At 40.7% G+C, this 27376-nt stretch overlaps 2 protein-coding genes across 7 annotated transcripts in view; one reads left to right on the top strand and one right to left on the bottom strand.

Moving 5' to 3' along the window:
• MAK (male germ cell associated kinase) overlaps window positions 1-9072 on the top strand; it is a 56988-nt gene extending 47916 nt beyond the window's left edge. For 3 of the 5 annotated variants that reach the window (XM_082730915.1, XM_082730913.1, XM_082730914.1), the window contains 3 exons: window positions 1516-1590; window positions 3375-3494; window positions 7463-9072. In XM_082730915.1, the coding sequence (XP_082587041.1) occupies window positions 1516-1590; window positions 3375-3494; window positions 7463-7617 (350 nt within the window). In that variant the 3' untranslated portion in view covers window positions 7618-9072. The other 2 variants (XM_082730916.1, XM_082730917.1) reach the window with 2 other exon arrangements.
• Window positions 9073-17642: 8570 nt separating this feature from the next.
• On the bottom strand, window positions 17643-25762 carry TMEM14C (transmembrane protein 14C). Of its 2 annotated transcripts, none has more exons than XM_082730918.1 (6): window positions 25569-25762; window positions 24495-24561; window positions 24096-24172; window positions 23153-23254; window positions 19057-19144; window positions 17643-18158 (listed from the first exon to the last, which is right to left on the bottom strand). In XM_082730918.1, exons 2-6 carry the CDS (start codon window positions 24515-24517, stop codon window positions 18104-18106), a joined length of 345 nt encoding a protein of 114 aa, XP_082587044.1. In that variant the 5' UTR covers window positions 24518-24561; window positions 25569-25762; the 3' UTR covers window positions 17643-18103. The 2 variants fall into 2 exon arrangements, with proteins under 2 accessions (XP_082587044.1, XP_082587045.1); XM_082730919.1 differs by having other exon boundaries at window positions 25574-25694.
• Between the last annotated feature and the right edge of the window lie 1614 nt (window positions 25763-27376).

The raw sequence follows: 27376 nt of genomic DNA, 5'->3' as shown, positions 1-27376 counted from the left end.
ATTTAAAGGCAATCATTTGCCAGATCTCAACTTCCATATGGGTTCTGTCCTAAAAAATGCATTTTTCTGAACAATGGGTCTCTATTCTCTGACTTTACAAAAGAAAAGACAAATTCTGTTTACTAGGGTATGTTTCCTATTTCCCTAAAGAATAAAAATCTCTGGGGTGCCAGCCAAAGACACAGTTTCATATGTTGGGGTCAATGTTGAGAAAGTGAGTAACTTTTGATGGCTGGGGAACAAATCCTGTTTAAGTTACGTGGCTTCCAGTTCTTAGCCTAATTGAATTATCAGCTGACAGATAATGAAAACTCATTATCAAATCACTGTATGATTTTTGGTCTAGAACTCTGAATAGAGTTCAAAGACTGTTGTGACAAAGCTGTAACAGAACACCTTTCATTCCCAACTATCTGTTTACGTTAAACAAGGTGTCTCAGTGCTTCCATCTCCAAAAAGGAACAAGAGAAAAAGGAACAGAACTGGTGCTAAAACCTGATTTTAGCAATAAGCAATATTCATTTGTGGATACAAGGACAACCTGAAAAGGTGACATCTTTCTCAGTGAGATGAATTTCTCCAAAAGACAATACCTTTCAAAGTTCAGTAATCAAAATTTATAGTATTCATCTTTTTTATTAATTATATACAATGAATTGTTGTAATTATTAATGAACCTAATCTAGAAAAAAAGTATTTTAACATACTTATGGCTATAAAAACTTTTTTTAAGGTTTCAACTGACACATACTTTTCAGCGGTCAACTTAAAGACTTTTAAGCCTAAAACTATATTTGGATAAAATTTGGGAGCTGACATGAATGAAAATAAAATTTTAGAGAGAAATGGGATTAAAGTGAAATTTCCAACAGTTAAAAGGAATGTATTTATGTATTTTTAAGTCCGTATTGGTAGGCATAAAATCACCATGGTATTTAACTCCCACTGCTTAAAGTTAAATTAGAGATGTAATAGTTTTATTTTGAAATGTCTATAATATCCCACAAATGACAACTTTACGAACTATCAATCTTACAATGAAAAATTTACGTAACAGTTTAAAGTGTGTGAAGAAGTAGAGTTCTTAATATAGATAGAGAACTGGATCCAAAAATATCTGAGATCAATGATGCGGCAAGTGAGTAGTCCTCTGGAGTGTTCTGAGATGTGACAACACACTCTGGACATTTTAAGTTTTCCAGATGCTCTGAGGACTCAATTTATTTATTTAATAGTGCTGAGGTATCAGACACTGCAGGACTAATTTACTTATTCTTTTCCACTATTTTAAAATAATATTCACTGAACCAGCTGGTTAAGTAAATGATCCCACTACAACTTTGCGTCTTGGGGGAATACAAAATTGGCTGGCATCAAAGGAAAGCTGTGACCACATGTGAGAACAGTTTCTTATGTCCTTCTGATTTTTTTCATTAATCATCTAACGATTGTTTCTCTGCTTTTCCTAAAACATTCTTCTTCTTCATTCTTTCTTTCCACTTGCCTTCTCATCAGAGGAAAGCATAATTAAACCAATTGAAAAACTATCATGCAATGAAAGTTTTCCTGAAAAATTAGAGGACCCACAAGGTAATTTCTGGGCATTGTAGATGAGTACAACTTGTTCTTTGAATATCTTGTCCAATTTTCTTTTCCACATTTTCCCTGAATCCTGTCATACAAGGCCACTAGGAAGGCCAACCAAGGTCACCTGCTTTTAGAAGTTAGACCAGGGCCGGGAGAAAGAAAAGCGTTCCATGTCTATCAAGAATACCGTTCTTTGGGGCGCCTGGGTGGCTCAGTGGGTTAAGCCGCTGCCTTCGGCTCAGGTCATGATCTCAGGGTCCTGGGATCGAGTCCCGCATCGGGCTCTCTGCTCAGCAGGGAGCCTGCTTCCCTCTCTCTCTCTCTCTACCTGCCTCTCCATCTACTTGTGATTTCTCTCTGTCAAATGAATAAATGAAGTCTTTAAAAAAAAAAAAAAAAAAAGAATACCGTTCTTCAACAGTCAGGATTCTAGACTAACTTGCTCTTACAGCTCTAGGCTCATCTTCTTAAATTAATGATGACACTTTATATAAATGAAGCAAATCTACTGAGAATAAGAATTAAAAGAATATTTTCTAATCTGTAATCAGTATTCCTGGAAAATCTTTTTTAAAGTTCTGAAACTCATTTCTTACGCACGAACAATCGCTTAAAAGTTAACCAGGTTAATAGAAATGGTGGATTTCCTAGAGAGTCCCTGTTGCTGGTTTGAACAGTGCCAACTGTGGGCTTCAGCCTGAAACTTTGAAGCTCACAAAGTACTTCTAAATAAGCCAAAATAATGAATTTTTTGTTCATTTTTCCTTAGCAACTTTCTCCCTACAGCCCATTACCTGCTCAGCACTTGGCTTTTAGAATCTGACATATTCCATCCCCATTCTGTCACTCAGTAGCCCTGTGATTGTGGACAAGTCAGTCAGGCTCCCTAAGTCAGTTTCCCTGTGTGGAAAATGAAGGACATGGTATTTACCCCAGGGTATTACTATATAGCCATCCCTAGGATTTTTGTCACCGTAAGCATGTAGCGTCTGCTCGGAGGAGGTGGCAGAGAGCCGGAGCAGTGTTCTGAAGCTGCCCTTGAATGGGATCCCTGCCGTGAACTGCCTTTCAAAAATCTTTTGACGTAAAAGGCTGATTAGTGATTCAGAAATGGGTACTGGGAACTAAAAGAAAGGTCAAATTAGGCATATGCAAATTGTGCATATGCAGAATTCAGTAGTGTTAAAAACAACAAACTGACTTGTTCACTATCTGAAGTCTCACTTCTGCGGTGACGCTGCTGCTTGGCAATTGTTGGGTCCAGAGCACACACTTACTGAGGGCCTCCTGTGCAGAGCGCTGTGACAGACGTCAGGGACAAGAGGTTCAGAAGCCAGACCTGTGAACCAGTAGCACTGTAAGAGATGCTTCAGTCATAGCTCACCGTCACCGTCAGAGTCCTGGTCCACCTCCTTGCTGACAAGTGTGTCTCCTTTCCTGCATAGCGAGGCTCTTTGAAAGAAAATTGTATTCCTTTTCCTTTTTTCCAGTTTGCTTCTCAGCTCACTGTGGTTCATATTCTAGCTTGGTCACTTATGGTCACTTATGGTCACTTATGGTGATCATTTAGGCAGGTTCTAAGAGCCACAAGGTGTGGATAAAATAGGCATGTAAAGGGGCATTATACGGACGCAACAGGATTATCTGTAAAGCCTTTATGCAGCGCTTTAAATAGAGTCAATACTCAAAAAACGGAATCCAGAATTGGGAGGGGTGTAGTATTTATTACTCTCTGGTGCTTTAAAATATTCACCTTCTGACTATGAAACTTTATGATGCGTCACCAGGAAATCTTGGAAGCTATGCTACTTACAATCAGTCAGGATATATTCCTTCCTTTCTCAAAAAAGAAGTGGGCTCAGCTGGCCAGAGGATACATTTAGCACCTCTCAGTGCAACAACTTCAGGTAAGAACAACTTTATAGTTTTTGAGATTTCTGATCAGAAAGGAGCTCTTTCGAAGTTTATATCATCAGTTTCCCCAAGTGAAGACTTTTAAATTAGTCTCCTTAACACAGTTCTAATCGGTTTTGGCAAAATGTCCTTTCTTCTTCTGAAGCTGTGGTCTGAGGGTCTGTTCTAAGTGCTCCCTCTGCTTCAATGGCTCCTCTGCCAGGCACACATTATGCCATTTACTCTTCACAAGACTGGACGAGGGAGCCCTTCTACAGAGGAGGAAACTGACATGAAGCAGTTTACCTAGGGCCACACAGCGGGTCAACAGTGCGGCCGGGACAGCATCTGGGTCTGGGTAGTTTCAAGGAACATGCTGTGCTAGCCAACGAGATGGAAGATGGCATCCTTCAGAGCTTCCCACCTGGCACCTAGCCCAGAGGGGAAGTGTAACCAATGCTGAGACATTGTCCGTGTGCCATTTCCTCTGCAGTTCCACTGTACTGAACCGAATGGTGGCGGGACTTCCACACACACTGGCTTTGCAACAGTGAGTGGTGAAGGGCTGATTCCTCGGTAGCGTGGCAGGACAGCCACGTTCAGGGGTATGCCCTTGATCGTCAGGGTCGTGATTCTCCCATCCAAGCACTAACCAGGCCCGACCCTGCTTAGCTTCCGAGATCAGACGAGATGGGGTGCGCTCAGGGTGGTATGGCCAGAGACCAGGGTCATGATTCTGTACTTGAGCTTGACTAGATCTGGCTGTGAACATTCTTGAAATTATTCTAATCTAAAATAGAGATCCTCATGAAAGTGCCTAAAGGTGAAGGCAGATAGAAGTTTGGTAAGATACGAAGTTGTAGTGTAATAGCGAAGTTCACTTGAAAAGTAATCTTGGGGTGTGTCCTAGCCAGGGGCTTATCTTAGAACTCCTGATCCAAGCTGCCAGTCTTTAAAAGTCACACTGTTGAAGCTAAAACTGTAAAAAGCACTGGACATCTATAATTTATTCTCCTTTAACACAGAGTAGAAATAAATAGTACTCAGTTACCTTATCTGTGAAGAATTGCTTCCTTTTATCCCTCTGCTGAAACAAAATATGTAAGTGAACACTTGATACACAGCTGCGTTTTTGTTTTTTTTCAAAGCCTCAGGTATTTTAAGCCAACCTTATGGTAAGTCACCAGCCATGGCTTAATAGCAATTTTTAAAATAAAAGCAGAAAATCATAATGTATCAAATTATTTTGTTATCTGAGTACCTGCTCTTACAAAGAGAAAGTAGGTGTCTTTAAGACTATTTTTAGGCACGCCTGGGTGGCTCAGTAGGTTAAACCGCTGCCTTCGGCTCAAATCATGATCCCAGGGTCCTGGGATCGAGTCCTGCATGGGAACCTGCTTCTCTCTCCGCCTCTGCCCACCTCTCTGCCTGCTTGAATGCTCTCTCTCTATCCTTTATTATGACAAAGAAATAAAATATATTTTTTAAAAAGACTATTTTTATAAGATACTGAAGGCCTTTACATGTTTTCTGTCAGATTAGCATGCATAGTCCTATCTACATTTTTTTAGTAAATGCTTTCTCATAACTTTTTATCTCTTCATTTACTCTGCTCATCAGATTTTCCTACAGATGGTGGTAGGAAGATAGGTATAAAAAAGAAGTAAATATTAATCATTCTCGTGGTCAAGGCAAATGCTTAGGAAACCACTGTTCTGTAAGAGAGGAGTCCTCCAGCACTCCCACAAGAAAACAAAACCAGGTCATTACCTTTTTTACTCAACTATTTCCCCTTCTCATGTAGCCTGCCTCCCTCTCTGCTCCTCCTGGTCCTCACTCTCATGTTTTGAGAAGAAAATGCAAATTAATTTCTTCCAGCTTTCCCATGTAATCTGTCATCCCAGACTTCCTAACGCCACCTCCTCCCCTTGCTCTGATGGGAACAAGGACTTTAAGGAGGGCTTCTTTCCTGGACAGCCACCCTTTATGAGGGCGGGGAGGGCCCTGATCTAAGTGCGCTACATTCATTAACTTGACCACGGAAAGTACTATTATCATGATCTGTTTTACAGAGGTTCTGTTTCTTGCTAAAAGTGACACAGTGGTGGCACTGATTAAATTCTTAACTACAGGTGAACATCTTTCCTTCAGCACACTTTATTTTTACAAGAAGTTAAATGCCCCTGATAGGACACATGTAGTTCTTAAATGCACAGCAAACCTTTGAGGCTTTGTCTGCCCCATGCTCAGGGTGTGCGGGGTCCAGTCTGGCAATGACACAAAAGCATTTCTTGCCCTCCCTCGAGATGTCGGATCCTTTGTCAGGCCCTAAGTTCTTCAGCAATGGTGCTTGAATCCTAAAACTATTATCTTTCAGGTAGGAATCTAAATGTCAACACTATACCCTTCTTGGCAAAACAATCCCCTCTTCCAAGAAGGTTTTAAAAGTATCTGCCTGGACACAGTTTCAAATTCATTTAGGATTTGACGTAGCTATGTCATGACCTGCAGAAAAAGCTGTTACTCCCCAGATCCCTCATTTTGTACCCCAAGGGCTTCACCCTATTAGCCGAAGGGTTTCTCTGAATCACCAGGGCTTATGGTCTGTCTCCCTCCCCCCCTCCCCTCCCATCAGTGCTATCATCCATGCCCAGTACCATTTTGGCCTATAGACCTCGGGTTTGGGTTCACAAATTTAACACACTGGCGCTTTTCTACACACCCATGGGTTAGAAGTAAAGGGCCATTCCTGGAAAACTTGGTTAGTGGTTTAATCAGTTTTTCCTTAACAGTTAAGGGTTGACTGGCTCTTCTAAACACTTTGTCCCTGCTTCATTAGATAGCCTTCTGTTGGCTTTAACCTGGAGAACTTTAAACCTGGTAAGAGTGAGAGGACAGGACAGGTTGTTCCCTGGGCAGTTCCTCACTTAATGCTATTCCCCATTGAGTGGTGGTTAGAGGGACAATGGACCCATACTGCTCCTATAATGTTCCCTCCACTCCCACGTTTAGAGAAAGTATAGACTAAACAACAACAAAAACAGGGAAACCATGTACGTGAATATGGTATAGTGCTAGGTGTACAAAAGGGTTAGACTCATTTCAAAATTGACACTTAGGAGTTTAATCCAAGTGTGACAGCCACCACACAGTGTGAAAAGATACTTAAATCTCAAATGGACAGATCAAACATCCTCTTGAGAGAGAACACCTGATAACCCGCTGTAAATGGGAAGTGAGAGTGGGTGAGGGAAGGCCTGGAGAAGGGACTGAGGTTCTCTACAAAATGATTTACTGCCTTGTCATTTGAGATGTTTAAGCAAGTTTAGCTTGTAAATTGTTCAGGTAACAACAAATATTTAACAAATTAAAATTTCACAAAGGTTTGGGATCTTAGGAATGGCTCACCTTTTAAAGGAATTGTTTTCATCATTTTCCCAATTAAAAAAATGAAGTTTCTTGCCTCTAAAGACCCCATTTTCATGTTTAAAAGAAATCTACAATGGGATCCCATCCCTGTAGCTCCATGAAGCCAGAGACTTATAGGATTCATAATTACAAATAAATTTTCTGTAGTGGGTATTACATTTGAGTATTAGTCAGATGTAACCACTGTGTGACTTTACAAAGTCACTGACACTGTGGGTACTACCTGTTGAACCTGAACCCAGAATTTCTTGGTCATCCTGGTTGATGTTGCCTACCTACATGTGTTAAGGCATTTGAGTAAACCCAGAAAAGAAGCAGCAGCAGTATCAGAACTGTAAACCAGATATATTGGCTCTTAAGCTACTAAGAATTCTGTATCAACATAAAAGTATACTAGAACTTTAGTTTTAATATTTAAAAAAAATCTTAGAGACCACTGAACTAATCTTTTAAACTCTGGATTCCCCCATAAAATAAAAAAGATAAATTGCTTGATTTTAAATTTGTTAATGAAATAAATAAAATTCCAACTTCCAATTCTTATTTCTTCCAGAATATACCTGGAACACAAAACCTGGTCGGGGGCAGTTTTCAGGACCTACTTACCATCCTACGGCCAAGAATCTAAATATTGTGAACCGTGCACAGCCGGTTCCCTCGGTGCATGGAAGGACAGATTGGGTGGCCAAGTATGGCGGCCACCGGTAGGAATCTCGTGTGAAGCCACACAGCACTGCTCCAAGGAGCCCTGCAAGTCCCCCGACCCTAGGAAATGTCTACAGATGTCATGTCTATTTCTACTGAGTTCTGGAAGAAATATGCATTAGTGGGTACTTTGAAGAGCAAAAACCATCTCCTATTTTCTTTCCTAGAAATGAAATGCATATTCTTAGCATCGGTTGCCCACAGTGCTGATATACGGGTAGGACTTTACAAAGTATTGAATAAACTATTTGCCAAAGTATCAAGTATTTGATCTACAAATTAATAGTTACTAAGTATGATAAGAATCTTTTTTTTTTTTAAAAGGCCTTCAGAAAGTGTTTAGAGTGTTTCATCTGTTATTTGCTAAACTAATTTAACATTTCATCAGTTGGCCTCAAAGATTTGTTTTTTTAACAGCAATTAGGTAGACTTCTGTGGGCTGTCAGTTATGGTTCTTATCTGGCTAAGGCTCTACCCTACCAGTTTGGCAATGGCAAAAGAGGCTCATTTATCATATGCTTTTCTACTTTGAAATTATGGAAGCGATGGTTAATTCCATCTTGAGCAGGATATCTTTCCTAGGAATAAATTTATCTTTAATAATAAAGATCTCAAAATTATGTCACCCAATTTTAGTGGAGAGTCTGTTGTTTGATTTTGACCAACACCACTCCCATGAATCCATGGTGACTATCAAACCCAATGGCTTGAAGACTCCCGGATCAACCAGGTCAAGGTTCTCTCATCTTCACATCAAGAAAGTTCTTGAAACTGTGACATATGTTCACCATACTTTTAAAGTTTTTTTCATATATTTCATATATTCATATATATTTGAAAGTTCACTTTCAAAATACTTTGCTTCCATGTTCCTATTAGACACAAAAATGAGGTGTGCCAGCCTGTCCCCCAAAGCAAACTGTTGCTGCTGCAGATCACTGACCTGGCTCTGACCTTGACATTTACTCTGAAGAGCAAATGCATTCAGTTGCTATAGCAGTGATTTCACTTAGTACAATTTTTTTTTTCCTTTAATTTCTAAACTGGTACTTAAAATACACATTTTGAACTAGGGACTACTCTATTTAAACCTGCCATTTTATGGACTGGACATTAGTACTGTATATTCTTTTTAAAGAATAATAATGTTATCAACTGCTATTTTTATGTATTTTCTGACTTTGTAACAAATGCTAATGTAATTGGTATCATCTTGTGGACATTATCCAAAGACATCAAAAAATGATAGTAATATGGTATTTTTGTATAGAAGATGCAGCTCACCTTGTTGAAAAATGTTATAATCTGAAGTTATTTATGTTGATGGTAATGGTTATATATATTTGTACAGTTCTAATTAATGTCTCAAAGCTAAAAAATTATTTTGTGTTACTGGGAAGCTTTTATACTTCTCAATAGATATTAAAATAAATATGGTTAACTGGTATGTTTTCTTTATACTTTTAAACTTTATACTTACACTCTGAGGGCTATTTGTCATTTTCATTATAGACTTTTGTTTTTCTAGCAGTTTTAGGTTTATGGAAAAATTCTCTGCAAAGTACAGAGCTTCCATATACCCCCCTTCAGGCCCTTCCCCAAATTATTCTTATTATTAACATCTAGCACTAGTGTGGGACATTTGCTGGAACTGATGAGCCAGTATCAGTACAACTTTAGTCTCCACAGTTGACATTAAGGTTCATGCTTTGTGCTGTATATTCTGTGGGTTTTGCCAAAATCCATGGCATGTATCCACCGTTACAGTATCCTAGAGATTAGTTTCATTGTCCTAAAAATCCCATGCTCCACCCATTCACCCTTCTCTCCCACCCCTCAAACCTCTAGCAACCCATCAATCTTTTCATCTCCACTGTGCTCCTGTTCCAGAATGTCACATAGCTGGAATCATACACCAGCTTCTCTCACTGAGCAAGATGCATCTAAGTTTCTTCTATGTCTTTTCTTAGCTCGATAGCTCATATCTGTTTATTTCTAACTAATATTTCAAGGTATATATGCACCACAGTTTGTTTATCCATTCACCTACTGAAGAACATCTTGTTTTCAAGTCTGGGCAATTATGAATAAAGCTGCTCACCCCAGTAGCAATCTAGCTTCCAGATCTCGAATCCTAACACCACTGTCCAGTAAAAGGAACCAGGGCTTTCTGGAGAGATGGCCGATTCTAGTACTGAGCATGAAATACCCAAGCTGATACTGGAGATCTTATAGTGCTAGAAAGTAACAGTTACAAAAAACAAAAATAAAAAATAAAAACAAAAAGCCAACAAGCAGAAGTCACCCACATTGATGGGCTAGGTGAAAGAGCTCCTAAAGAGCGAGCTCCTAATGGCCCGAACTGCAACAATTTGAGAAAGAAAATGAAGCAGTAATTGTATAATAACCCAAAGTGGGAAATACATATCCTGGAGTGCATACTGATCTAAGTAAGTAAATAACTGAGTAGGGAAAAGAGACAAATCTCCTATGCAGAATCCCAAATAATTTATGTAGACACTCTGCCCTCAAGGAGGAAGAGTACAACTCCCCAGTCCTTAAGTACAGAATGTGCACAGTGACTTCCTTTCAAAGAGTGCAGTATGGGAAGGGGGGAAGAGGAACAACTTCACAGTGGGGAAGCCTGACTGAAGCCAGATGATCAAGGTCAACGTCAACAATAATACCACGTTCATATATGTTAACCTTAATATTATGTGATGAAAACAGCATTTTACCTCTGTGGTCTTCTAAAATTTCCTAACTCCAGACTAACCATAAGGGAAACACTAAACAAATTCTAACAGAAAAGCATTCTACAAAAGACTTGGTCTGTACTCCTCAAAACTATCAGAGTCATCAAAAACAAGGCAAATCTGAGAAACAGTTATAGCCAAGAGAGCTTAAGGAGACATGACATCTAATTGTTACATGGGATCCTACGTGAGATCCCATAAAAGAAAAACAGTATCAGTTTTTAAGAACTTAGAAAAACTGAATAAAATATGGACTTCAATTAATTTACCAATATTGGTTCGTAAGTTCAAACAATTATTTCATGCTAACCTAAGATATTAATGATAGGGAAAACTAGGGGTGGGATATGTGGGAACTCTGTACTGTCTTCTCAAAATGATCCTAAAAAGTGTATTTTTAAAAAGAAGATTTGATCAATTTATAAATTCAGCAATATTTACTAAATGCCTACTAAGTACTACGTATAGTACATATAGTAGTGACAAAATGGTCATTTTCTCTCACCTCATAGAAATATACTCTGGAGGTAGACATTAAATGAACACATATGAAAGTGTACACGAGCAAACCATGATGGGGTTAAGAAAAAAAAAGACAGGACATTAGGGAGACTAAAGAAGAAATTTAAATGTTGAGAGACAACTGAATGGTTTTAAGTGTAGGAGTCAAAATATACTTGAAATATGCCTCACCTGCTGGGTAGAGAAAGAACTGTTGAGCAAAACCATGAAAACAAGGAGTCCTACTAGAAAATTAAAAAATGGTGAGGCTTAGACTTAGGTATTGGCAACAATATGGAGCAGAGTAAGTATGACTGTTAATAGAAAGCTATTGGGTTTTAGTATTACTCTTTCTTGCTGCTTTATAGAAGTTCATTAGTTCAGTATGCTTTTAACTGCTTGTCTTGGGTTTTCTAGATAGATAAATATATTAACTGTTTAAAATGTTTAATTTCTTGATTTTTCCAGCATTTATACTTATTTATTTCTCATGTTTTGCCTGGTGTCTCTAGAACAATGTTGATCTTGTCAGTAGCAGCAAATATATGATTATTTTTAACTTTAACATAAAGCCACAAGACTAAATAAATGGTAGCTAATAAGAACCTAAGGCACATAATATGCTCGAGTGAGTCAAAAAGTACTTACATTACTGTCAAATTAATTTTGCTCAGACCTGTTACCTAATTTAAAAATGCATATGAAAAAGGTTCCATTCATCATAGTCACAAAAGCTAAAATATCCTACAATCTTAACAGAAATACAAAAAAACTAAATGAATGTAACTCTAAAATATGAAGACATTAGAAACAAAACAACCAGAAAACAATATATAAAATGGTAACAAGTATGTATCAATAATTACTTTAAGTTACTTTAATTGACCTTAATGCTCCAATCAAAACACACAGGGTGAAAAGATTAAATGAACAACAACAACAACAAACCACACAGGGTGGCTGAATGGATTAAAAAAAAAAAAAAAAGACCCACCATACTGTCTACAAGAGACTCACTTCAGATCTAAAGACACATGCAGACTTAAAGTGGAGATGGAAAAGAAATTCCATGCAAATGGAAAGAAAAAGCTAGAGTAGCAATACCTACCAGACAAAACTTTTAAAGCAAAGACTGCAACAAGTGTTATTACATAATGATAAAAGGGTCAATCCAAGAAGAGGATAGAACATTTGCAAATATTTACATACCTAACACAGAAGTACCTAAATATGTAAAGCAAATATTTTAACAGACATAAAGAGGGTAACTAACAATAATACAGTAATAATGGAAGACTTTAATAGCCCACTTACATTAACAGATTATCAAGACAAAAAAGTCAAAAGTAAATAAGGAAAAACTGTCCTCAAGTGACAGATCAAACCAAAGAGACTTATTAGATATACACAGAACATTTAATCTTCAAGCTGCAGAATACACATTCTTTTCAAGTGCACATTAAACATTCTCCAGGATCACAGTATGATCTCATGAGACCACAAAACAAGTCTCAATAAATTTAAGACTTAAATCATTGCAAACATCTTTTCTAAGCACAATAAAGCTAGGAATCAATTATAAAAATAAAATAATAAAATAAAATAAATAATAATAAAATAAAATTATAAAAATAAAATCAGTTTGCCAGTATACAATTTCATATGTGTTCATATGTGTTCATATGTGTTCACCCAGGAGTGCCTGGGTGGCTCACTGGGTTAAGCCTCTGCCTTCAGCTCAGGTCATGATCTCAAGGTCCTGGAATCAAGCCCCTCATCAGGCTCTCTGCTCAGCAGGGAGCCTGCTTCTCCCCCCCTCCTCTCTGCCTGCCTCTCTGCCTACTTGTGATCTGTCTGTCAAATAAATAAAGTCTTTTAAAAAAATAAATAAAAAATAAAATTGAAAACAAAAAACCCACAAGACATGGAGACTAAACAGCATGCTACTAACCAACCAAGGGGTCAACAGAAAAAGAGAAAATCAAAAAATACCTTAAGACAAATGAAAATGGAAACTAGACTTTCCAAAATCTACGGGACACAGAAAAAGCAACTTTAAGGGAAAAGTTTATAAAAATAAGCAAGAAATAAAAATCTCAAATAAATAATCTAACTTTACACCTAAAAGAACTAGAAAAAGAACAACAACAACAAAAAAAGCCCAAAGTTAGCAGAAGGAGGGAAATAATAAAGATCAGAATGGAAAAAAATGATCTAGGGAGAGAGGGAAAAAGGAAGAAAGAGAGGAATGGAAGGGAAGAGGGGAGGGACAGAAGAAGAGAAAGAAGGAAGGAGAAAAGAAAAAAGATTATAAAGCTAAAAGCTGGTTCTTTGAACAGATAAACAAAATTGATAAGCCTGTACCCAGACTCATCAAGAAAAGATGAAATAGAGACCAAAAAAAAAAATAAACTCAGAAATGGAAGTTAAACTGATATTACAGAAATAGAAAGGATCATAAGAGACTTCTAAAATTATACACCAACAAACTGGAAAGCCTAGAAGAAAGGGACAAATTCCCAGAAACACACAACCTTCCAAGACTGATAATGAAGAAAGAAAATATGAATAGACCAATTACAAATACTGGAATCAAAACAATTTAAAAAACCACCCAAAACAGAAGTCCAGGACCAGACAGCTTCACAGATGGATCCTACCAAACATGTAAACAAGAGTTAGTAACTATCCTTCTCAAATTATTTCAAAACATTGAAGAGGATGAAACACTTCCACACTCATTTTATGAGGCCAGCATATCACTTAAACCAGACAAAGACATTACAAAAGAAAATTGTAGGCTAAGAGCCCTGATGAACAAGGATGAAAAATGCTCAAAAATTATCAGGAAAGGGTGGCCTGGGTGGCTCAGTGGATTAAGCGTCTGCCTTTGGCTCAGGTCATGATCTCAGGGTCCTGGGATCAAGCCTCACATCGGGCTCTCTGCTCAGCGGGGAGCCTGCTTTCCCCTGCCTCTCTCTCTACTTGTGAGCTCTGTCTGTCAAATAAATAAAATCTTAAAAAAAAAAAATCAGGAAAGTGAATTCAACAATACAAAGGACCATACACCATGATCAAGTAGGATTTACGCCAGGGATACGGGAACGGTTTCAACATCCTCAAATCAATCAACATGATACATGTTAACAGCAACAAAAAAATGGATAAAAATCATATGATCATCTCAATAGATGCAGAAAAACCATTTGACAAATTCAACATCCATTCATGATTAAAAATGATTAAAACTATCAACAAAGTGGATACAACAGTTATCACCATGTTCAACAGCAAAAAACTAAAAGCTTCTCCTCTAAGACAAGGAATGAGACAAGAATGCCCACTCTTATCACTTTTATTCAACATACAGTGCTGAAGTCCTAGCCATAGCCATTAGGCAAGAAAAGGAAATCAAAGGCATCCAAATTGAAAAGGAAGAAGTAAAACTATCACTAGTTGTAGATGACATGAAATTATACATAGAAAATGCCAAAGACCTCACCAAAAAACTATTAGAACAAATGAATTTCACTTAATTTGCTGAATACTATATTAACACACAAAAATCAACTGTACTTTTTTTACAAACTAACAACAAGCTATCAGAAAGAAACTTAAAAAACAATCCCATTTCTAAGCGCATCAAAAAGAATAAAATACCTAGGAATAAAACCAAGGAGGTGAAAGACCTGTACCTATAAGATACTGATGAAAGAAACAGAAAATGACACAAATAAGTAACATATACTGGGCTCACAGATTGGAAGAATTACATTGTTAAAATGTCCTTACTACCCAAAGCAATCTTAGTGATTCAATGCAATCCCCATCAAAATATTAAATGTATAATTAGTGGAACTAGAACAAAGAATCCTAAAATTTGTATGGAACTACAAGACCCCAAACAGCCAAAAGAGTCTTGAGAAAGAAGAACAAAGCTGGAGGTAAGGTCCCTGACTTCAAACTATACCACAAAGCTACAGTAACCCAAACAGTATGGTACTAGCACAAAAACAAATATATAAATCAACAGAATAGAGAGCCCAGAAACAAACACACACATATATGGTCAATCTATGACAAATGAGGCAAGAACAGACAATGGGTAAAGGACAGTATCTTCAAAAAACTGTGCTAGGAAACTGGATAGCTACATGTGAAAGAATAAAACTGGATTTCTGTTTTATACCATATACAAAAATAAATATAGATTAAAGACCAACATAAGACCTGAAACCATAAAACTCCGAGAACACTGCCTAGGCAGTAAGCTCTTTGACATCAGTCTTAGCAATATTTTTTAGACCAGTTTCCTATTCAAGAGCAGCAAAAGCTAACACAAATAAATGGGATTACATCAAACTAAAAAAGCTTTTGCAGAGAAGGAAACCACCAAAATGAAAAGGCAATCTAATGATGGAGGAAGATATTTGCAGCAAATCATGTATCTGATTAACACGTTAATATCTAAAACACATAAAAATCTTCTACAGCTTAATATCAAAACAACAAATAATCTAATTAAAAAACAAGCAGAATTTCAACAGACATTTTTCCAAAGACATACAGATGCCAACAGACACACGAAAAGATCCTCAACAGCAGTAATCATCAGGGCCGTGCAAATCGAAATCACGATGAAATATGATACCAGTCAGGAGGGCTCGTGTTAAAAAGAAAAAAAATAACAAGTGTTGGTGAGGAGGTCAAAATGTAAACTAGTACAGCCACTGTGAGAAACAGTATGGAGGTTCCTCAAAAAATTAAAAATAGAACTACCTTGGGGCGCCTGGGTGGCTCAGTGGGTTAAGCCACTGCCTTCGGCTTAGTTCATGATCCCAGAGTCCTGGGATCGAGCCCTGCATCAGGCTCTCTGCCCAGCAGGGAGCCTGCTTCCCTTCCTCTCCCTCTGCCTGCCTCTCTGCCTACTTCTAATCTCTGTCAAATAAATAAATAAAATCTTAAAAAAAAAAAATAGAACTACCATGCAACCCTGCAATTCCACTTCTGGGTACTTACACAAAAACCCCAATCTAAAGAGATTTATGTACCCCTATGTTCACTGCACCACTATTTATAATAGCTAAGATATGCAAGCAACCTAAATGTCAAGACGATCACAAAAAGGCTAGCTTAGAACCCAAAATGTATCTGATCAATTAATATATAAGTATTGCCTTTTTATTTTTTTTTAATTTTTTTTTTAAAGATTTTATTTATTTGACAGAGATCACAAGTAGACAGAGAGGCAGGCAGAGAGAGAGAGAGGGAAGCAGGCTCCCCGCTGAGCAGAGAGCCCGATGCAGGCCTCGATCCCAGGACCCTGAGATCATGACCTGAGCCGAAGGCAGCGGCTTAACCCACTGAGCCACCCAGGCGCCCAAGTATTGCCTTTTTATTTAATTTTTTTCTGTGCCTCTGCTCTTCTAGTTCGTATGACTGAAACACCTGGGGAACAAGAAGTGAGAACTAGTGTTCACTTCTACCTGGCCCGCACACAGCAGGGTTGGGGGGGGGGGAGGGAGAAGCATAAAGGTTAGCTCCGTGAACAAGGATAATACACAGACTGGTCATCATTGCTCAAGAGAACACCTGGGCCACCTATGGCATTCTGACCTTTGTAACACTACCTATATCCAGTCATTTTTTTCCCAAACACATGTCCATTAAGAATCAGTTTTTAAAATATCAAGAAGATCATGCAATGTTCTGCCTACTTGATTTTTTGTCCGTTTTCCTTTAGACTGTACAGGACTAATGTTTGAGAAGTTCACAATAATCTGATTCACCAGGGCATGAAGTCATACACAGACCAATTAGCTATTTATAAATGGATCTGTCCTTATAATTTAAACCATGAATCTGGTACAACTACATGATAAAAAGGCGACTACTGACTACACCAGGAACCACGGAACATTTTTTATTTAATCAAGCATTCACAAGTATGTGACAATAAGCGCCAACCCTTTCCTATTTAGTAGTTATTATTAATAGTGTGTGCAAGAAAAAGACATGAAGTCTCAGTAGGTCATAAGTTTAATGAGTTATTGCTGTGATGAGGCTATCCAAAAATCTGATTTTGATCCCAGCTGTATTAACAGAAATGCGTAGTCTAGAATACACTACCCAGTCACACCCATCTTGTGCAGAGCTCTGGGCATTACCTGTTTAAGAATGGGCCCTAGTAGACATGTCAAAACCACGTCACATTAAACAAGGATGAGAAAACCAGGACTCCTTTCAAAAAGAGTTTAAGAAAACATAAACGATTTATAAGAGCCTAAACTATACTATAGATCCAACCAATACCAGTTAGGGAGGAGGTAAGTAGCAAATATCCCTTGTCTTTTGAAACTGGAGAAAACTAAAGCAAGGAGTACCAGAATGAGTTAATGCTCAGTGCTGAAAACAAAAGAAAGTGAGGTGGATATGTGTCAGTGTCCCCTCAATGTTGTAGAGACCAAAACTGGTCATTCAAGTATCAGGTGTTTTAGTTTCATATTTTAAATAGCTAGTTAACCACATTTTCATTTTTCTTCTTTTTTTTTTTGTTACACAGTCTTAGAAATCCTCATTAAGGGATCAGTTCTAAAATGAGCAGCAGTGCAATGTATAATCAAATTATAACTAACTTTCCTTGGTCCTTATTCAAAATAGGTAACTACTAAATAAAATATTAACAGAACACTTTCACATTGCTATAGTTTCCTGTTACCCAGATCTCATTCTACACCTAGACAGCTCTGGCAACGAAGACACCATAGAAAGTATTTCTTACAGTAAACTTTATTTTCATTGATATTTCATTTGACATAATTCCAAAGTAGGTCTGTGCTCTAGGATGAGCCAAAGAACAAAAATCCTAAAGCTCTTAAGACACTTTTTTCATACTGTTCTGAGTAGGGCATGGGGTTTCAAGGCTCCCAAAGTTGATACCTAACATTTTACCCCTTGAGACTTTACCCACAGATACATGAAGAAGAGAGAACACCATGTTCAATAATCAAACTGTACGAGAATATATAAGAAGCTCTTGGGTTACATATCACCCACCTCTTTAAGGTTGTAATGATAATGACTGATTTCTTCTGGAAAGTTCAGTATTATTTTTATTCTGTTTCATTAAGTAAAATGTCAGAATATGTTAAAATGCTGCATTTGTTTCTCTCAATACACTAAAAATAGTGGAAGTTTTTAAATTCTTCATGAGTCCAAGCGGGACATGGCTACTACTGATGGGGTCTACTCAAAAAACTAACTCCAAGTTTGGCGACCATCAGCAAACTGTTCAAAAGAAACACATAAACAAAAAACATCAGTTAAAGGACAGAATAGGCACTTGACTATTTTTACAAGAACTAAAACTGCACATCCTTCAAAACCACATGGTGAGGAGATGCCAAGGCAGAGCAGGCACAGGTGAACCTCCAATCCTGGAAGTACCAAAGGAGTAACATGCCAAGGGGCAGTCTTGCACCCCACTTGCCTTAAAACAGTACATGTGAATTCAGGAGCTTCTCATCTAACAGCCAATAATTCAAAGAGATGAGCAAACGGAAGCCTGGGAAGACCAAGGTCTATCCAGGGTCACAGAGCTGGATCACGGTACACTTCCAGTCTCCCAGTTCACCACTCCTGACCTTGGTCTACACTGACTATAAAGCATTATGCTTGACAGCATCATAACTATGATCAAAGTCAGGTAAGGGATCTTCTTCCAGATATTTAAAAATTCTGTTCTCAGAGTATCTGTATTATACTTAAGGAATATATATATTTTTAAATAATCTGGTTTAAGACAATAGGATTTAATCAAAATTCCCTTGTAGGAAAATTTTTAATAATAACGGATGCCCACACGACTCAGAAATATGGAACTCATGCTGAAAGTCCCAGAAAGAGCTGCGGTCATGGCTTTGCATGAAGCTCCTTCCACTGTAGGCAGGAGCCAGGACAGACCAAAACGCATTATGTGAGAGAAATTCATGAACGCACTTACTTCGTTCTGGCATTAAATCAACTACAGTTTCTGCAGCCTTCCCTATTTGTGTGTAAATTACATCACTTCAATTGATATCCAGCATCAGGCACAGCAATAGTTAAGTCTTTGAATGCACAAAACCTTGGGGGGCATGAAACTAAACTCCATACTGGTGAAGAACAGCAAGAGAAAAGAAAATACCTGGCACCAGCAATTAAGCCCGCAGGCATAAATTTTCCCGAGTGGTAGAATCTCATTCCCATAATGCCAGCTAAGGTTCCAGATGTAGCTGATGGGAAAGAGAAAAAGAATCAAAAATCATTACATCTTATATGCGGGAGAACGGATGTCCCACCCATCTTTCAAGGGCCAGACCCCATCTTATACTATCATCTCCTTCCCATGGCCACCCACGCTCTATGGGGCTAAGAACAAATACTGGGGGCGCCTGGGTGGCTCAGTGGGTTAAGCCGCTGCCTTCGGCTCAGGTCATGATCTCAGGGTCCCGGGATCGAGTCCCACATCGGGCTCTCTGCTCAGCGGGGAGCCTGCTTCCCTCTCTTTCTCTCTGCCTGCCTCTCCATCTACTTGTGATTTCTCTCTGTCAAATAAATAAAATCCTTAAAAAAAAAAAAAAAAAAAAAAAAAAAGAACAAATACTGGAATGGAAGGCCCTCACAGGCTGAGCCAAACGGCCTTCTTGGCCTTACCTCCTACCACTCTTCAGCCACAGTTTTCTCCAAATTTGCCACAGACCTTTTTTTCCTATCCTGGCTGATGTATTTATACTGCATGTTCTTCTTGTCAACATCTGTTAAAACACCTATTATATGCCATGCACTGCACTAGGGGATGGAGGACAAAACTATCATCAAAAAAGGTTTTTTTTTTAAAAAGATTTTATTTATTTATTTGACAGAGATGACAAGTAGGCAGAGAGAGAGAGGAGGAAGCAGGCTCTCTGCTTTGCAGAGAGCCCGATGCGAAGCTTAATCCCAGGACTCTGGGATCATGACCTGAGCCGAAGGCAGAGGCTTTAACCCACTGAGCCACCCAGGTGCCCCATCAAAAAAGGTATTTAAACAGGGGTGTCTGGGTGGCTCAGGTCATGATCTGGAGTCCTGGGATGGAGCCCCGCATTGGGCTCCCTGCTCAGCGGGAGTCTGCTTCTCCTTCTGTCTCTCACCCTGCTCATGCTCTATCAAATAAATAAATAAAATCTTAAAAAAAAAAAAAAAAAGTTCTCTAAACAGTGGGTCCAGCCTATATGGGAAGATCAGGAAAGAACTTGCCGAGGAAGTAAAGATCCAGCAAAGATCTAAAAAGTAGGAGTGAATGAACTAAAAGGGGAAGAAAGCACATTCCATGAGGTGGGAATAATACATCCAGGGCCTTGTGGTAAGGGAACTGAAGCTAAACTACAACTAGCAAGGAAGAAGGGCCAGACCACAGAACCTCGAGAGCCATACCAGGGACCATGGTCTTCATCCTCAGAGAAATGAGAAGTCATTTAAAGATATCAAGCAGAGGGATACACGAGCAGAAGAGAACTGTAAAAACAAAATTCTAGCTGTTCCATGGAGAACTAGGGTGAAATCAGGGCATGTAGGGTTACCAGTTAAGACACTTCCTCAGGAATGCAGGCAAAATACAGGGATTACTGGGATGGGGACAGTGGCCATGGGGACAGAGGAGACAATTCAGGATATGTGCTGGAGGTGGTGTCAAGAGGACTTCCTGGTGAATGAGACAGAAAGATGGAGGGAAGGAGAGCAAGACCCAAAAGGATGGAGAACACCAGAAGACCAAGGTTATGGGAGAATAAGAGGTCAGATTTGGGTAGATGCCTTGAGACAACTAACAAAATATTTTAAGCATATAACTCTATACCTAAGAGTAAAGCTTGGAGGAGAAACCCATTTGTGAATCAATGACCTGTTTCAATAGTAATTTAAGGCCTGGGCTCCAATGAGCCAAGCAAGATGGTATAAGGAATACAAAAAGAGCCAGATCTTGGGGCACCTGGGTGGCTCAGTCAGTTAAGCAGCCAACTCTTGATACTGACTGAGGTCATGATCTCAGGGTCCTGAGACTGAGCACCACATTAGGCTCCGTGCTCAGCAGGGAGTCAGTTTGGGATTCTCTCCCTCTCCTTCTGCTCCTCCCCCTGCTCACTTGAGCTTTCTAATACGTAAATAGGTCTTAAGAAAAAAAATTTAAAAAGAGCCAGGTCTTAAGAACTTCAACATGTAATTGCCAAAAGGAAGATGGGTTAACAAAAGAGAACAAGTAAATAAAAAGGAAAATAGGAGAGTGGAAAATGTATTGGTCTATTATGCTAAGAAAGCTAACAGGCCACTAGAATGAGGATTAAAAAACGTACACTGCAAGGGCGCGTGCGTGGTTCAGTGAGTTAAGCATCCAACTTTGATTTCGACTCAGGTCCTGATCTCAGGGTCCTGGGATTGAGTCCCGTGAAGGGCTCCTCCGTGCGCAGTGGGGAGCCTGCCCAAGATTCTCTCTCCCTCTGCCCCTCCCCCATCTCATGAGTGCCACGCCCACTCTCTCCCTCAAATGAACATCTTAAAAAAAAAAAAAACTGGATTCTGAAAAATTCAGGTCACTGGCACAATCAGGGAAAACTATTTCCATGGACAAAGGAGACAAAAGCAAGAGACTGAGTGGGTCGAGAATGTGAAAGGGTTAGAAGTAAAAACAAGCAGTTTAACACACTGTTTAAGAGAAGTTTCTAAAGAGGAAGAAGGGCATCAACTGGAGAAGGAAGTGGGGTCACAAGAGGTCCTTTTTTCTTCACTGGGTAAAAGAGGACACACGTGAACACAGGCAGGAGGGAGCCATCGGCATGGTGGAATCAAGTAAGAGATGGCATCTGTGGCAGAATAACACTCCAGAAGGTCAGGGAGAAGAGACCCAAAGGCTGGGTGGAGAGACTGGCCTTGGAGAGAAGAGAAACAGCACAGCAGGAGGTATGGTTGCTGACGGCACGCTGGTGCCCCCATGTGATGACTGCTGCTCTTCTTTAGGTAGGCAGTGCTGAGAGTGGAGGAGTGGAATCAGAAATGGGGAAAAAGTGAGCCACATAGATGGCCCAGTCGGTTAGGCGTCTGCCTTCAGCTTAGGTCATGATCCCAGGGTCCTAGGATTGAGTCCTACATTGGGCTCCTTTATCAGCAGGGAGCCTGCTTCTCCCTCTGCCTTGTGCAGTTGCTCGCTCTCTGATAGATAGATAGATAGATAGATAGATAGATAGATAAATTCTTTGGGCGCCTGGGTGGCTCTATTGGTTAAGCGACTGCCTTTGACTCAGGTCACGATCCTGGAGTCCCAGGATCAAGTCCCATGTCGGGCTCCCTGCTCATCAGGGTGTCTGCTGCGTCTGCTGACTTCCCCCCTCTCATTCTCTCTCAAATAAATAAAATCTTTAAAAAAAAAAAAAAAATGGAAAGATGTCTGAACGTCTTTCAGGAACTTGAGTGAGGGAGCTGTGAGGCAGCCCGAGAGCTGGGCACCTCCTCCTTTTGCAGCACACCCCCACATTGGCCATTGCTGGTATCTACTGCCCAGCCCATGGCAACTCATGCAAACCACTCCGTTAACATGCTTGTTCTCCCCACTATACTTTTAAAGGCCAGAACTATAAATTTCCCAACTCTGCGGGTTTGTGGAGACCGTGAGATGCCCACAGTTCTAGCGTAGAGCCTGATACATGGGTGCAGCTCAATAAAATAAAAATGCCCCCAAAGGCCCCCTGGTAAGTGGTAATCTTCCCTTCCCGGCACTCCTCACTCTCTGTGCAGCTCACAGGGCACTTCGGCAGCCCCGCAGACGGTTTCATGTCAGTAAAGGCTCCTTGAAGGCAAGGCCTCTGCCATACATTTAGCTCAGTGCTAAAGGGCTAATATTTTCAAATGTGAAAAATATTGATGCAAACCTAAGCCTGACATGTGATCCTCTGCGAATGCTCGAGCACAGTCTTCAGTGGGCCATCATAATGATTAAGAGACCTATACTTAACCTTGCACAGCTTTATTATTAATTTCATTGGCTAAATCTAAATTCATGAGGCATGAAAACCTTTCCGTATTCTGTACTTAGAAAACAAACAGAAACCAGCACAACTCCCCCCACCCCCCCATTTTAAAACTCCCCTAGAACTTGGCAGAAGTAGTAAAACTGTCTTCATGTGAAGAAACTGCCAAATTCCACCAAACCAGAGCCTCTTGGTAGAGGGCTCTGGATACATAATTGTACAAGGGAGACAGTGACACTGACATACCTAGGAACACCCAAATGTTCCTCGGATCCTGAGACAGCTGATAAGCACCCAGGCCTGCTAAGCTACCAAAAAGCAGCCCAGCAGCCAGTGACGGGACACTACCTACAAGAAAGCAAACAGAGTCCTGCATTATAATGTCAGCCACTCATTTCATTAACAGAATTCACAAGATTTCCTTTACCTTTTACTGCAAAAAAAAAAAAAATTTTTTTTTCTCAACACAGTTCATAACCAAGGAGCTCTCAGGCAGGAAAACGTTTGGGGGAGTTTGCTATTTTACAGAAAAGGCAGGGTAATAGCACACTAATCCTCTTTTTAACTAGACAGATACTTCCATCTGGGGTGAAAAGAAGGGCTCCTAACCAAGCCTGACTAACAGGGCTGGAACTCTCTGTAGTTAGAACTCAGGCAAATCCCCCAAAGGAGAGGGAAATAAGGGAAGGGAGTTTAAAAAAAAAAAACCAAATAAAAAACAAAACATAACTGGAGAATAAGAATTCTGGGGTGTGTGTGTGTTGGGGTGGAGACGCAGGCTAGAACTGAGGTAGAAATAGCACATTTACTGACAGACCTATGTCTAAAGAGGAGACTTCAAAAAAATGAGCAGGGAAAGAAAAGAGGTTTCTTCCTACTTAGCACAGAGATGACATTCTGGGGGTCAAGGCTGATGTGTGGTAGTCCGTGATAATAACAACCTACTACCACCCCTGCCCAGCAGCTTTAGATAAAGAACTGAAGGACAAGTGAGTAGACAAGAAGCCTGACTTAGGTCAACCAGATAATGGAAAAGCGAGTGCAAGAGCAGCTATACAGATAATAAGCCCGCCCTCAAGCTAGAGGCCTTAAAGCAAACTTGACTCAAAGGAGATAGCACTTCAGGGACTCACTCTTTACCAGCAACAATGTGAAAATCTTAGGAGGTTTAAGCGGCTACAAATCATACCTGCTTTTGCATAGCCAATGATGCCACCAGAAGCAACCAGGGCTGCATAGCCAAAGCCAATCCAATGTAAAGGCACTCTGAAAATGAGAGCATAAGAAATCAGTGTCCAATCGTGGCTTAAAAAAATAAGAAAAAAAAATTACAGGATGGGATTAAAACATCATTCCAGAACAGTGATAGGACTGTACAAATGAACATAAATCCCAGAGATCAGATGACTTGCTGTAGCCGGTGACAGAGCTGGAACTCAAACCCAGGTCCCTGCACCTACATGTCCACCCTCTCACATACCCTGGTGCTGCTCTCCAGCAGCCTATTCTCACGGTCCTTTCCAGATAAGGAAGCTAGCTCTGCTTTTGAGAAGTTGCTGGCTATTCCTCTCCCATTCAGTGTACTTACAGTGGGCCAGAGTCCTTCTGCATTGCTCTCTTTCACTCTCACCAGACAGAGTACACCAGGCCAGCACCTGTGGAGGCGGGGACTAGGTCAGAGATGGTTAACTGCAGGGCTCTCTAGCAGTCAGAAGGAAATGGACCCAAGTTCCAGCTCCACCCCTCAGCAGCTAAGAAGTAGCAGTCAAGCTACTAAACTCTCTTAGCCTCAGCTTCCCTCACTGTACAGAAGGGTAAGAATGGTAGAAATTTCCCAGGGCTCCTGTGAGCATTAAACAGGGTAATAGGAAAAGTGCTTAGCACGTAGTAAAATGCTGAGCAGATACCAACCGTTTTGGTAATAACCTCCATTCTAATAACACACCTGCAGGAAATGGAACGCAATTCACTGACCAGCTCTGTACAGATGAGTTTACCTTCTCCTCAGCTAACCAGCTTATTACTACTCAATCAGAAACTAAGTATCCCCTGTGTCCTTAATCGAGCTATTTTAATTGCCCCTTTCTGCCCTTGCCCCACGGATTCAATTATTGCAACACTCAACATCTGCAAAACTTTTGGACGGTTATTTACTCTTGCATCCAATCACAGCTCGTTTGACTGAGCTCGGCGAGGGGGTAAAATATTGGAAAGCCCAAGTCCTAGTTAACGTGGGACACTTCGCAGGGTGTAACTCCTACCTTCTTAAAGAAATGCGTTTGGCATCCAATGAGTTTTAAAGCCTGGAAGCAATTCATACCTGTTTTGTTTTAAACTTTTAATTGTGGGGCAGGGGAATGCCAGTGATTAATTCCAAGTAGCGCCGAGTTACTGAGACTCTCAAGGAGCTGGAGCAATAAAATCCACAGGGAACGAGTCACCACCGCGCTACATCGGTAAGCATTTGTCTCAAGAGCACAGGGATTCTGCAAGGTTCACACAGTTTTTCAGGGAAGCACAAAATGCGCGACCAGAAAGGCAACTATGACGCAGCCTAACGCTCCTGCCTGGGTCTGAGGGACGAAGAGTGGGCGGGAGCAAAGCCTCTCCTGCAATCCCCCCAAAGTCACAAAGGTATAGAATAATAACAATTCCCAAGTACCGAACCGCTTTGCCGTAGGTCCACACCGGCCTTCCTAGGCGCACAAGCCGTGGGGCGGACTGCACTGGTCCCGCCGGAAGCGACGCCGCGCGCTCTGCGCCCCGGCGGTAAGGCGGAGCGTGGGGCGGGGCAAAGCCTAGAGCGGGGCTTGGGGAGGGGTGGAGTCGCGCCGCGCGCAGGCGTCTCGGGAACCGGGGACGCATCGGGCGGGGCTCGAGGGGAGGAGTCACAGAGCGCGCAGGAGTCCCAGGAAAGAGAGACGTATGGGGCGGGGCTTGAGGGGAGGCGTGGAGGCGCGAGCACTGCATCCCGGAGGCGGGGCGGGACCTGAGGCGGGGAGTTGTGCTACGCCCCCTGGGTCCCAGTGCCGCAGCCCCCGCGGGGCGGACGACCTTTGAAGCTCCGCTCTCCAAAAGCCTCCTGAAACCCAGAATTTGAGTCGGCTCTTGCAAGAGGCATCGCGAGTTGGGCGCTGCCTGAGGTGCGGGGCCACGGATACGAGAGAAGGGCACCTGAGGATGGACTCTGAAAGGCCCTTTTAGTGGAGGGACTTGTGGTTTACCTGATGTAAACCGGTGGCGTGCTCTAGCCAGATCGCGTTTTTTGCCTACAGTGGTATTTTCTTCCTGCAGAGATGGTGACCGCAAACCTGGGTGTTTACTTGAGCAGCATCTTAGAGGAGAGAGGATGAGTTAAATATAATTTCCCACTACCTCTGTACGCCCTAGTGTCCACAAAACGTAATCTCCATTCCGCTACAGATCGGCTTCTCTTCCTCGCGTTTCCTGCAGGACCACTAATTCGATTGCTGTACAGAAAAACTGGGGTGTTTATCCTTGATAAGTCTCTCTTTCTCCTTAATCTCCTACAAGAATCAATGTAGATAAATCTTATAAATACAATCTTGAGTGAAAGAAGGAAACTGCAGCTCATGCATACTCCCAAACAAAAACTTTACAATTACAGCAGTTCCTGCCTTTGAGATACCAAAACTGAAGCCTGTGTTTACCATACCTAATTCTAACCAGGGAAATCAGAAAAGGACTAAGAAGAACTTGAGTCATTCCAGTATGCCAGACCCTCACTGAGTTACTGAAGATGCTGAACAACCAACAATGGGACTTAAAACTAGCTCAGAACGGATTTGGGGATGCCTTCCTCCCTATTCAGGTGTAAACTTAAACCTTAGTTTTAATCACTGTGATCTTACTCCTGTCCTTTAGACTTAAAGAAATTAAACCACAGAGAATTAGGTAAGTTACCTACAATCCTCATCCTGGCTGGAACTGTTATTTTGAAGTAAGGTCTTTCGAAATCTACACCCTTGACCTCACTTGTGTTGTCTCTATGTCATTCCTCAACCATAACCCAGTGGCCCCCTTTCTCATGCAATGGCCTGTGAAATCCTATACATCTACCTCCCTGCCCTCAGCTCACTTTCATCCCGACTTTGCTCATGCTTCAGCCTCCCTGTCCCTGCCTCTGAGCATTTGCACCTGTTTCTTCATCTGCTCAGCACTTCCCAGATAATCTCCCAGGTCACCACCTGGTCTCCTTTATGTCTTTATTCAGCTGTCACTTTCTCAGTGAGGCGTTCCTGGATCATCTGGTTTAAAACAGGTGGCTCATTTGGTGAAGTGGTGAAGTGTCTCCTTTGGCTCAGGTTGTGATCTCAGGGTGCTGGGATCAAGACCTGCATCCAGCTCCCTGCTCAGTGGGGAGCCTCCTTGTCCCTCTTCCTCTGCCTCCTGCTTGTGCTCTCTTGCAAATAAATAAATCTTCAAAAATTAACTAAAATGAAATTGCAA

The sequence above is a fragment of the Mustela nivalis genome (assembly GCF_964662115.1).
Source record: "Mustela nivalis genome assembly, chromosome: 5".
Classification (NCBI taxonomy): domain Eukaryota; kingdom Metazoa; phylum Chordata; class Mammalia; order Carnivora; family Mustelidae; genus Mustela; species Mustela nivalis.
The sequence above is the reverse complement of the archived record's forward strand: the minus strand, read 5'-3'. Positions and strand labels throughout refer to the sequence as shown.

What these genes read in the sequence shown, in the direction of transcription:
- TMEM14C (XM_082730918.1), bottom strand. Translation starts at nt 24,517, where the DNA reads ATGCAGAAGGACTCTGGCCCACT. An exon ending in GAACATTTGGGTGTTCCTAG is followed by an intron (nt 19,145 to 23,152) that starts GTATGTCAGTGT and finishes CTTTCCCATCAG; the next exon opens with CTACATCTGGAACCTTAGCT. An exon ending in GGCTTAATTGCTGGTGCCAG is followed by an intron (nt 18,159 to 19,056) that starts GTATTTTCTTTT and finishes TCTTTTGAACAG; the next exon opens with TTTGCTGATGGTCGCCAAAC.